Source organism: Seriola dumerili, unplaced genomic scaffold (assembly GCF_002260705.1).
Source record: "Seriola dumerili isolate Sdu_G_001 unplaced genomic scaffold, Sdu_1.0 BDQW01000056.1, whole genome shotgun sequence".
NCBI classification, from domain to species: domain Eukaryota; kingdom Metazoa; phylum Chordata; class Actinopteri; order Carangiformes; family Carangidae; genus Seriola; species Seriola dumerili.
The window spans coordinates 5460654-5473039 of NW_019174311.1; the positions used below are offsets into that span (position 1 = coordinate 5460654).

Consider the following 12386-nt stretch of genomic DNA (forward strand, 5'->3'; position numbering starts at 1 on the left):
TGTAGCCAGTGACTGTGGGACAGAATGAGGAGGTTTCCAGATTTTTAGCTAAATTTGTAATTATTAGCAGCCGACTAACATAGTCTTATGATTTTCAAACGCTCACTGACCTTTGAAGTGTGAAGCTATTCATCGACCTGAGAAGCGTGTGAGTGTCTTATCACTTCAGAGCGGTAAATCTGATGTGTCTGTTAAGTTTTGTGAATGACCTCTGTGATGTGTGTGTGTATGTGCTGCGTCAGTATCCGTGAGCGCTGTCAGTGCCACAGGGTTTAACCCCTCTGCATTGATCCCCAAGTTACCCAGGGCTGCCGCCTAATTCTCCAATTTTCAGCTGTTAGAGATAGAATTGGAATAATAAACAGCTGAACCTCCCACTAATAATCCTCCAGCACCCCCCTCCACACACTCCTGTCCGTCTCCTTTTCTTACACACACACACACACACACACACACACACACACTTTGTCCCTTCCTCCACTGCTCGGCCGGGGTAGAGTTTCTCTCTCTGCCCTAATCTCAGCCAAAGCCCAAGCGCTCGCTCCTCTGCTCTAATGAAATGATATTGGCCAGCCTGGAACTGATTATCACTATCAACACACACACACACACACACACACACACGCACATTTGTGGATTTTTTTTTGTGGACACATCAAAGCACAAATAATCCTCGTCCACACTCCTCAGCGTCGGCAAAGTGTGAACTCTCAACTCTCAGCTGTGTCATTGGATAGCCTTTCTACACTGTTTCCTCAAACAGTAACTTATGCCTCATTGGGCTTTAAGATGATGTCAGAGGAGGGGAACACCGGAAATTACATGTAATATCTGTTTTGAAATACAAAATGTGCAAAATTTGTCTCGCATCTTTCTCTGCTTGCAAGCCTGCATGTTTGAATTTGGGTGTTTAGTTCCCGTTAAGTAGTGCCTTGGTCCAGGGCCGTCTGCACAGTCCTGGAAGCAATTAGTCTCCTGAGGTCAGACCTAAGGTCTGGTCCACTCAGTCCATTTAGCTGCTCAGACTCTGGATTCCCAAGTCTTCACCCTCAGTGGCGATCTACACTGTCAGTTACGGTGCCTGTGGTCTTTAAAGTAACACACCTGCATTCGTTTTTTCTGTCTACTGGTAAAATATTTGCCATTTTATCTTGATAATCTTGCTCTTTCTAGACATCTACAAACATTTTTTTAACATTTTCAACCATTTAGTCTTTTTTGGTGTTTGATAATTGTCAACTAAAAGACCTTTCCTCGTTAAAGCAGGCAGCTCGGGGGCCTCAGTGGCTCACCTGGTAGAGCTACCACATGGGCTTAGTCCCCACTGCAGTAGCCATGGGTTCGAATGCGACTCATGGCCTTTTGCTGCATGTCTCTCATGCGGCATCTCTCTCTCCCTGACTTTCCTGTCTGTCTCTCACTATCTAAATAAAGGCAAAAATGCCAACAAAAAAAAGCAAGCAGCTCTTGAAAATTGTTTCAGAATCATATAAACCAGACTTCACATTAACTAATACTATTACCTGACTACTGCTACCTACTATTTAACTATTAATTAAGCTACTTGATTTTTCATATTTTTCATATATATTAACATATTCTAATGTAAGACGCCACCAACAGAAAGTGTCACTGGTTGAAGTATTTACATACATAACGGCTGTGTATTTCCAGTTCGTGCGTTTGTGCGTTGAATATTTTTCCAGATATTTTACTGAATGAGAAAACTTTTTTATTGTATTTTGTTTATGTTTTTGTCATTCTTCCAAAGTCCTGAATATTTTATGATGAGGAAAGACACTGCCCAAATTTCCACAACAGTGGACTATGATTTTGAATTTTTTTTTACATTGACATGTTTGTTCTGTCGTTGTTGTCTTTTGTTGAAGTTTGTTGTCTGAAATATACAAAGCTTAAATGATTCCAGGTCCCAGGAGAATTTGTTGTTTAAAATGTTTTTCATTAAAATCACTTAAACCGTGGCTTTTCGTTAAACACTCTCGTCTTCCCGTCTCTGATCCCCTCCATCACCCGTCCTTTCCACTTCTTGTGGTTGTGCACTATTTTCAGACCTGACAAATTTACTGCATCTGAAAGTTGTTACTTTTTTCTTTTTAAGTTATTTTTTGGGGTATGTTATGTCGTTATTTGACAGGAGAGTGTACAGCGACAGGAAATTGGGGGACAGAGAGAAGAAGCAAAGAGTCGGGCCAGTCGGGAGTCAAACGGGGGACTTGGTTAATCAGAGCATCTGTGCTCACGTGGTATGCGCCCTAACCACTTGGCTATCGAGTCACCCAATGATTTATCATTTTTTAATTGCCTTTGATAATCAGGTGATGTCTGCACTGTTTCACCTGCCCTTAAGGTAAAATGGTGGTCTCACCTTGACTAGATACTAGAGAGCCTGGGACAAAATCCAGACTGTCAGAAATTTAGGATGACCATCTCAGAATGTGACTGCTGCTATGACCTATGTCCACGAACCAACCAATAGAAACGCAGCATGAAATGACGCACTGATCAACGGGTTGCTTAGCTCCATTGTTTACCACTGTACCAGCACAGATGGATGACGCACAGTCATTATTGTGCTCTTGTGTTGTAGCATACAATTTAGCAGGTGCCATCATCGTAGAGTCTACTTACATCAAAACTTTATTTTTGTGGGGCATTTTTGCCTTTATTCGGATAGGACAGTGAGAGATAGACAGGAAGGTCAGGGAGAGAGAGAGAGAGGGGATGACATGCACCCGTGGGTCGGATTCAAACCCACGGCCACTGCGGTTTGGACGAAGCCTATGTGGTATGCGCTCTACCAGGTGAGCCACCGTGGCGCTCCTACACACATCACACCTGATGTTGTCCCCAGGTTTATTAAGGTCCGTGTTGCACAGTGTGGCTTGCAATAAACTGAAGATTGCTGAAATCTTGCGTTTATGCGTGTGAGTGCAGGAGGTCTTCTTTCACTGTAGAAACTGCAGCGCTGACTCCATCTCTCCATGTACATATAGCTGTTAAGCATGATATCTTGCTTAGCTAATCACCCTGTGGGCCTTTTCACATGCAGGTTTTCATTTAACCAAATTAAATACACGCCTGATTCATCAGTTTGGCTCGATGAAACCAGCTGACACACTAACACAGTTCATCGTTGGGCGAACAACCTGCTGAATGGAGGTGTTGAGCTGACATGCCCCGGAGTATGAGGTCAAACACTAGCGCATTGACCTGTGGCCTCTGTCCATTCAGGAGTCATTTTCAGCCTGCCATGGCTCTTTTGTCTGCTTCTCATATCTCTCCATTAACCTCCAACTACCAGGCACCTACGCAACCTCACGCTCCTGACAGTAACCCATGTCCCCCAGTGTCCACTGGACTGAATGTGTCCTCTGAGCGTTTGGGAAGCCTGAGCTGTCACACGTGTGCAGAAATATCTTAATGCGAGTCAGAGAAGGGGGCGGGATCTTCGAGACTGACACCTGTCAAACTCGCTCATGTGGCACAGGATCCACCTGCTCTGTCTCACTCAAACTCTCTTATTTTTCTCAGTTTTTGGCTCATCTCATGTCCTGGGGCCCTGAAGTCTTTGTGCTTCAGTAGTGCTGGGCTCAGCATGCTGCCTGTGTCCACACACTGCTGCCTCAGCACTAATAAGGCAATAGAGTGATAGAGAGAGCGCCGGAGTTGTCTGCTTTCAACATCCCTACTCAACCGTACCCTCACCTAACCCCCCACAGAGACACCATTAGCAAATCTATTGAGGATCCCATATTAGGGAAAACATTAAGGAGTCTAATTGTGGTTCTGAACTGGGACTCACTGCGTGTGTTAAGTTTTGTAACCACTCTAATGAGTTGCAGTGTTTCCTCCAATGGGTTTATTGCCCTACATTCCAATTTGAGCCATGTCACTGACCACTGGGGCATCTCCTAAAATAGCTCAACCCACATGTCTTACAAAAGAGGATTCTCAGAGGCCATGTGTTTAAAGGGTAATTACGCTCTGTTACAACTTGGGTCTTGTTTTGTGAAGTTTGGGTCATTACTTATATCTGTTGTAAGAGAAAGGCATCGATACAAGAAAGTCAGACAGGGCAAGAGACATGAGCGGTCAGGTGATCAGGTGGGTTAAAAAGGAGCCAGCATCAAACTGTGCGTGTGCACCCACACACCAAAGCACCTCAAAGCTGAACCAGGAAATCGGTCGGTAAATGGATGATGTTTATAATGCCTTCATTTTCTCTTCCATATAAGTCTGGCTGACATGGGGTTTATTTGTCTGTCTGATCATCTGTTTGCTCATATTTTTAGTGACTTTTTAGTGATGTTAATGCTTTCTCAGCTCTCAGCAAAAAACAAAACATAAACCTGAATGATCCTTTAATGATAAATGTGGGAAAGTGATGTTATTGGACAGTATTATGAACTAGCTACAGTACAGGATGATTTATTTGTATGTCCGTAGGCCACTCAGAGAGCAAACACTCTCCATAATACTGTCACATGACGAAGAGCATGGGATGCTCTGGACACCAAACATATGATCACAATGTCCTCCCTATTTTCAGCTGGTCCGCTCAGTCTGTGTGCTCACTTGTAACAGACTGTGTGTGGTGTGTGTGTGTGTGTGTGTGTGTGTGTGTGTGTGTGTGTGTGTGTGTGTGTGTGTGTGTGTGTGGTATCCTGTAGCTTGTGTGGAGGACGCTCGACTGGAGCACCGGCTCTGTGTAACAGGAGGAGATGACTGGAACATGTGGCCCTCAGTGTGGCGCTAAAAACAGCCTGACAGCTGAGTGTGAAGAGCGAGTAAATGAAACTGGGACAGCACCTGACCACGGGATAGATGGAGCTCAGAAACATTTCTGAGTGACACGAATATTGGATCATAAAAACGCCAAATATACTTAACACTATTTATTGCAAAGTTTACTAGAACTATTCCATGTTTGGTTTTTGGATGTTTCACTGTGAATGACAGAATTAGCAAAGGAAACGTATAAGGCATTACAACTTGAAGTTAATAACATAAGAGCTACTAATTCCAGTCTTTCCTTCAACCATTTTGGGGGATCAGCTTGTTTGCTGTTTTGCCAGAAGTCGGATGGGAGGTTGATGTGTTCACTCCATGGTTTTGTCTTCTTAACTGACTTGATGGCCACTGGCGAGCCCACATTCAGGAAACACTGGCTTTTGTTTTTGGGAAAGTGTTAACCCAGTGTCTTTATTCTCTAGGAATAAACAAATGTGAGGCAATGTAAAGTAGAAAAACACAGATTAATCCAGAGGAGTCTCATCCATGAAAGGCAATTCAAACCATTTCAAATGATATTACAACAATACCACTGAATAAAAAGGTCTCCCTCCACCAGTGGTAGCACTGAGCACACTGCAGAGATGACTTATGTCATGACTTTTGTTGTGACGTTGCACCAGGCTGCTGCTGCTGCTGCTGCTGCTGCTGTTTTTTAAAAAAAATACTGAATACTTATGAAGATTGCCTATTGTTGTTCAGTTTGTATTTCAGCATCCTTTGCGTCATGAACGTAATGATCCGCTGTGTGACTCAAATGTCTGGGGCCTGGGAGAAGACCGTCCCGGATCAGGGCTGTGTGAGGACAGGGCTTCTGCAGTGCTGGTGACTGGATTGCAGTCGTCAGGGGCGGAGCTAGCTGTTAATCAGTAAATACCTCCAAACTGTGGGCTGGCTGCTTGCTGAACACATTGTCTTGTTTTCGCTTTCTAAACGTGTTACCTATAGAGGATGTGACGTGTGGGTGTGGCGGCTCGGAAAGCATCTTTGACAGAGCTGAGAAACAAAAAGGTTATTTAACAAGTAATGCCACATTGTTTCTGCTTTTGAGTGATTAGTTGAGTGACATGCTTACTTTTAAATGAGTAATTCATTACATTTTTCAAGTAACTTGGTCATCATCTTTTTTAGTTTAGGAGAAATAAGAGATTGTTCCTCTGTGTGTTTTCACCACAATCTGACCACTGTTCCTTCAGCTCTTTCTTAATCCTCAGGGGGCAAACCAAACTTACCCTGGTCATTTCCCTCCAACCAAAAACTCTCTCTCTCTCTCTCTCTCTCTCTCCCTCTCCCCACTGTCCGCTGTGTCCAGGCTTCTCTGTGTGATCACCCTCTCTCTCCTTCAGAGCAGGATTGGTCAGTCCCCCACCCTCCCTGCGGCCCTCCCCTCCTTCTCTCTCTCTCTCTCCCCACTTAAATACTTTTAGCATAAAGAGAGAGAAGGAGGGGAGGGAGAGGGGGATGGGAGATCCATGGGGGAGGGGAGCTGAGTGCTCACTCTGTTGTCACTGGCCAGAGAGAGAGAGAGAGAGAGAGGTAGAGAGAGGGAGGGAGGGAGAGAGAGTGTAGAGTTGTGTCCCATATGTTGAAAAAAAGCATAGCAGTGCACACACACGGGTCTGGTCTACTCCAGGGATTATCCTAGCGCTTTCAGATCTGATGGAGGACATGCAGGCATGAATAGGTAAGGCTGCCTGTCTTCTCTGCATCTCTGTGTTGATCTGCTGTCATCGCCCGCCGCTCTCCCCGCTGTTTGACTTGGCTCCGCCGAAGTTGGAAGAGCTGAGCGTGTTGTAGCAGCTCTCCTCTTTGGCCGCTGACCATGAGACATTTCCCTGAGCAAACCAAGCCTCCTGCCTCTGCCTCGTCCTTTCAGCCTCTCTCTGAACTGTGCAAGTACAGAGCTGTGTTTGCTTTAAGTGGAAGCTGTGGTTTGCCGCCGTAGTGTAGTTAGTTATTCTGGGCTGAGTGTTAAAAGTTGACTGTCAGTCAGAGCAGAGGGGGTCGTAGTCGGAGGCGGTGTTGTATGTGAAGCCTGTTGGTGTCCAGGGACAGCCGTGTGGTCATTGCGTAATTTCACTTCTCTATGAACGGTACATGAGTGAATGTACATTGCTAACTGCCTTGCGGTTTGTTTTTACACATGCTAAGACAGATGTCTCTGTGACGACTCCAACAATATGCAAAAACACTAAAGGTCACAATGTTGCATGAGGTAAGATACTGGTGTCAAAAAGCTGTTGGATATATTTGAGATTCTGTGACGTTTTGTTACATTGTTTTTTAAAGCCTCCTCTTTACTTATAGATGGATTATATATTTACAGAAGCATTTATATGTATGTGTGTATTTGTGGATAAAAAGTTTTCAGATTTTAAAAACTGGAAGACAATTTCAGTTATTTGTCTACTGCTTTTACACAAAGCAGCTTAGCACCAATGCGGATAAAAACTGTGCTTTGGTGTCCGCGGAATTGAGAAATAACACAAATGGCTGCGATGAAACAACAAAATTTTCAGACAGTTGTTTTTAATCTCACGGGTCTGCTCAGAGAGGTGCTTTGTATCAGAATAAAACAATAAAACCTGGAGGATTAAACTGCTTTTAATCTGTGCATGATTAAAATGTGACATTTACAACCTTAACCCAGAATACAGGTTATTTATCCTCATTTTTGAAAATGGACAAACACAGTAAGTTGAATTAATTTATTTCCTCCATTTTTTGAAAAGTATGATTTCATATTTTTACAGTAACACAGTATAATTTTTTTTAGATAGCTCGAAAAGTGATTTTTTTTTTCCTCTGCACTTTGCGTAAGCTCCAAAAGTGTTTAGTGTCCTAAGAATGCAGTCTTTATTGCCCCAGTGCACAGAGCAGTGGTATGCATGAGTCTTTTTGTGAGGCAGATTTAGAAAGCCCTCTTTAGAGGCTGAACGCAGCTTCACAATCAGCTTAATGCCTGCCTATAATGAATACCCTTGTGTGCGTCAATTTGGCAGAGTGTGTGTATTTGTGAGACTGTGTGAACTCTGTTTTTGTTACACTGATAGCGTTCTCAGGTTGGTCAGTAATTCTATCATACTCTGAGTGAATTGTGTTCTGTGTGTTTAGGTTTGTGTTGCCGTGTGAGCTTGTGTGATTGGTCGGTTGACCTGTGAGTGTTTGTCCAGACATTGTGCAGCAGCGTGTAACTGCCTCACCTCTCTCTTCCTCTCTCTCCCCCTCTCTCTCTCTCTCTCTCTCTTTCTCTCTCTCAGGGTTGTTCTGTTGTCAGTGCGAGCTCATGCCAGTGATGGACTACAGCCGGACGGATGCTAACCTTAGCTGGCATTCACAAAACAGCATTCCTCCTTACTGAGACCAGCTCCACAGAATGCTGAGTCCTATTGTCCCCTATAGTGAGTACACTGCACCCTTCTTTCTGTCCACACAGCTGCATGTCACACCAAACAGCCTCACTTGACTCAGTTGGACTTTGCCTGAATCAATGAGCCTCTACTCAAAAAATAAGCAGGAGTGGACACTGTGTTCTGTGGTTTGCAAACAGAAAGAAAAATGCTCAGGTAACGGTGGACATGCCTCAGTGCAGAAACTTTTTCCTTGACGTGCGCTGTGGAAATGCTAAACCCTGCGCACTGGCCCTGTCTGAATGTTTCATCATCAGGCGGAAGGCACAGATGGGGGGAGGAAGAGGGACAGAGGGAGGCTGGAGGGCTGATGGTCTAAGCAGCAGAAACCCCTACGTTCTGTCAGTGTCATTTTACCAGTCCAGCTCAGGACCCACCACCATGCTGCCTCCTGATCTCCCTCCTTTTTGCCCTGCTCTCTGTTTTCTCCCCTCAGTGCTGACCTAATAACTGACGTGTCCAGTTTTGCCCCCCCCCCCCGGCCGCCTTCGCACCCTCCCACCAGGTTTCATTTGAGTCCAGTGCTCTGGCTCTCCAAAACAGCATTGTTTGCTGGTCAGCATGGGGCTGCCTCCGTGGCCTCGGCTTCAAGAGCCCCTTTTCCCCAGCTCTTTAACTCGCCTCACAGGAGCATTATTGGCATGACTGTTACAAGAAAAGAGGGAAATCACACAGAAGGGTTAATTTAAAAAGTATTACTTCATAATTGGTGGTAAAAACTTAAAAAATGGGTTGCAGAGGCAGTGTAAGACAAGTGTGTGGGTGTGTGAATTCAAACGGGACAAAACAGCTTGGAAAAAGCATCTTGAGAGGATGTTTGACAGTAAACACTACACTTTGTTTGCATTTTGTGAATTTCACCCTGGAAATAGCCGATGTTATTATTTGAACACTCATCAGATGAATGGAATTCAGAATTGTTGCCAGCTGAACAAGTAGTTGACCCTATGTGTTGTTTTGAAACATGTCCTCTCACAAGTGGCTCTTAATGTCAGCTCTCCCAGAACATGTTTTTTTCCCATTAAATTATGTTTATAGCTACAAACCCAATTAGGTTGAGTTGCTCAAATAACACTCATAGACCGTTTGTTCTCAAGGGCATGCATGCATGCTTGTGTTGTTTCTCACAAATGCTTGTTTAACTGCTCGTTCCATCAGCTCCCTGAACCCTGCTAGTCCATACTGACTGAACACGCTCACTGCTGCTGCAGTGGACAGCACGTCCAAGAATGTCACAAACTGCTGGTGGAATTGTTAGCATGTCTTCAGAGCTGGCAAACTGCTGGTGCTTCATGGGAATCTTCTGTACGTACCAGCCTTTGTGTGTGTGATCGGGTTTTATGATCAGGACGCACAAAGCTGGTTTTCATCTGCTCTGTCCAACAGCTCGATGGTTTCTCGTGCACAGAGTGGCTCTGTTCTGCAGCGCTTCTGCGTTTCAGAACAGCCTGCCTAGTGTGAGTGTGTGCAGACAGAGGGATCGTATGGGCGCACACAGCAGTGTTAGGTAGTCACGCTGTTTACTCTCAGACCAGTGACACACAAACACACGCCGGTGACACTGCAGCTCACTGTCTTTCAGTAAAAGACTGTAGTCATGATTCTGCTGAGCAAAAATCTGACTGTGAGCGACTTTGCAAATGTGCAGGACATGTGAAGACTCTCACCTCCGTGTTGAAATTCCCTTTGTGGGAATGTCGAGCATTCCGACATCCCAACCTTATTTCTGATTCCTGCTGTAGGCATTACTGCCTCTGCACATGGACCGGTCACAGTGTATGAATGCGTGACACAGTTAGGACAGGTACGCCCATCAACACACTTCACTCTTTGTTATCAGGACTGCTCTAACATATCTAGTCTCAATTATTTAAATCCCACATGCAGCCAGTGTGTGTGTGTGTGTGTTTGTGTGTGTCTCATTCTTCCTTGATGTGTCCGGCCTTGGTCCTCGTCTCCGGCCAGTCCAGAGGACTTCAAGCTGGGGCGAGCAGCCACGGCTGGACCTGAGAAGAAACCCGAGAGAGATTCCAGGGGCCATGGATACTCCTGGAGGGATTTGGTGCAAAGAATCTGTAATCTGCACTTCAAACACACTCTTAAATCAGTCCCAGGCCGCCAACCCAGGAGTGCCCTAACTCTTGTTGCTGGGGCCCCTGCTGGTGTAGCGATACCTTTTCTTTTAAAACAGCACACATACACACACACACACACACACACACACACACACACACACACACACACACACACACAGGGCAACTACACACAGGAGTCCAGATCTGGCAGTTTTTATAGCTCTCCTCTGACTGACCCCTCTCCCTCTCCTTTCTCTTTCTGGTTCTGTTTTTATGTTTTGCACGAGTGTCTTTGTGAATGACTCGGCTAAGTCATGGAATAGTTTGTATAGAAAAAAGAAGGAATAGATCTCATCCTGGCCCCTGAAGGAGCAGGGTGGAGGGCCATGCAAGCATCTACCCCTATTGTAGGCAGAGTGGTATGAGTGGTGCAGTGGAGGGGCCTGTGAGGCCCTTGAGTAAACACACAGCCTGCTAAAGTGTGTGTGAATAAGAGCCGAGATCATTAGTGTAGGGTGTGAATGGGCTCTAATTAGCCCCCAGTCTCGCGTGTGTGTGTGTGTGTGTGGTTGTGGGTATGTGTGTGTATGTGTATGTTTGCATGCCTCTGTGTCCACAAGAAAAGAAGGTTAGGGACCCAGGGCCCCGTGAGTCCACTGGCCCCCTGCTCTGTCTCTCTGAGGGTTCATCAGCTCATTAAGGAGACCTCCGCTCCCGTTAAGGGCCCAATTAAGAAGCAGGGTGGTGAGGCTCATTTGGATGGCAACACTTCACTGGATTCCTGAGGCAGCAGAATTCAGAGCTCGACAATGAGACACAACGTCTTTCACACCAGCACAGCTAATTAGTAAATGACTACACTTGAGAAATAACATACTTAAATCGTTATGCCATTAGGGTGTTTGTAGTGCAGTGATCATAAAACGCGCTGCCATAGCGGGGACCGCGGCTGTTGAATTTATTGAGCTTTCTGTAATTTGTGTGTGTACTAACAGAAAACAACAAATCCCATAGCTGTCCATGTGCTGAGAGTATAATCTGGGAGAACAGAGGGGCCAGGGGATTTGGACAGACAGAAGGANTGCGTTAGCAGGCACGGGGGATGGGGGAGTTGTTTCTAAAATTACGAGCATGAAGTGACGCATCCAGCAATTATTCCGGAGGCTTTCTAGTTTTGGAGCGTGCTGAGAGCAGGGCTGTAAAATGAGCACGCACTCAGATGGGAACTTGCTTTTTTGCGTTTCCTTTGACTCTAAACACGTTTGCAAATGAACCAATGTTTAACAAACGCCATCAAGTAGTTCGGCTGCTGCTCCGCTCCATCCACTCTGCAAAACAGCAACTTTTAATGACGATGTGGATATTTGTTCCCTGCCGATGAATTGGAGATGTACCACACAGAGGCTTGTTTCATTATGTTTATTGATTGGTTTTGAAAAATAATTGTCATTTATGCTAAGTATATTTTATTAGACAAGGGCAGTATGATTTTATTATTCTTCAAAATGCAGTACAGTGTTGTCATATTGTCCTTCTCTTATAATAAAACCATATTAGCTGTACATGCTGACAAAAACTGTTCTGACAGCTGGCCTGAAACATTCCCAAAGGGGCATGAAACAAAAAATAGAGCAAGTCAAACTGTCATTCTGATACATGGAGTACAGATAGCTCCATCCACAGAAAGAGGAAAGTACAGAGATAGGGACAGAGAGAGAAACAAACACACACACACATAGGACATCCCTCAATGCCACTGCAGGAGATGGGCTCCTTCCTCCTGGGATCGGACTGGTGAGGCGTGNGAATGCGACATTGGTCACTGGGAATGGGGGGAATGAGGGAGGTGGAGAAACAGAGAAACAGGGAAAGAAGGAGATTGCAAGGAATAACGGCAAGGAAGGATAGAGCTGAATAGGGTGAGATAGAACAGAGATTGGGCAAGTGAGACAGATGGAAGGGGTGATTGGTCATCACAGAGCCTTAGGACAGCTGTTCTTTGATATATTAGTGGACACAATGACCTAAAGCCAGCCCGCAGTCACAGAAAATAGGAACCCTGTTTTTCTTGAAGGGGTGGGGGGGGTGG

General features: G+C 45.1%; 1 protein-coding gene across 1 annotated transcript in view; it reads left to right on the forward strand.

The window, feature by feature from the left end:
* Positions 1-6433: 6433 nt before the first annotated feature.
* Positions 6434-12386, forward strand: part of LOC111219114 (putative fidgetin-like protein 2) — a 15920-nt gene continuing 9967 nt past the window's right edge. The window contains exons 1-2 of the mRNA XM_022741708.1: positions 6434-6496; positions 8073-8213. Coding sequence (XP_022597429.1) covers positions 8189-8213 — 25 coding nt within the window. The 5' untranslated portion in view covers positions 6434-6496; positions 8073-8188. The remainder of the gene's footprint in view (positions 6497-8072; positions 8214-12386) is intronic.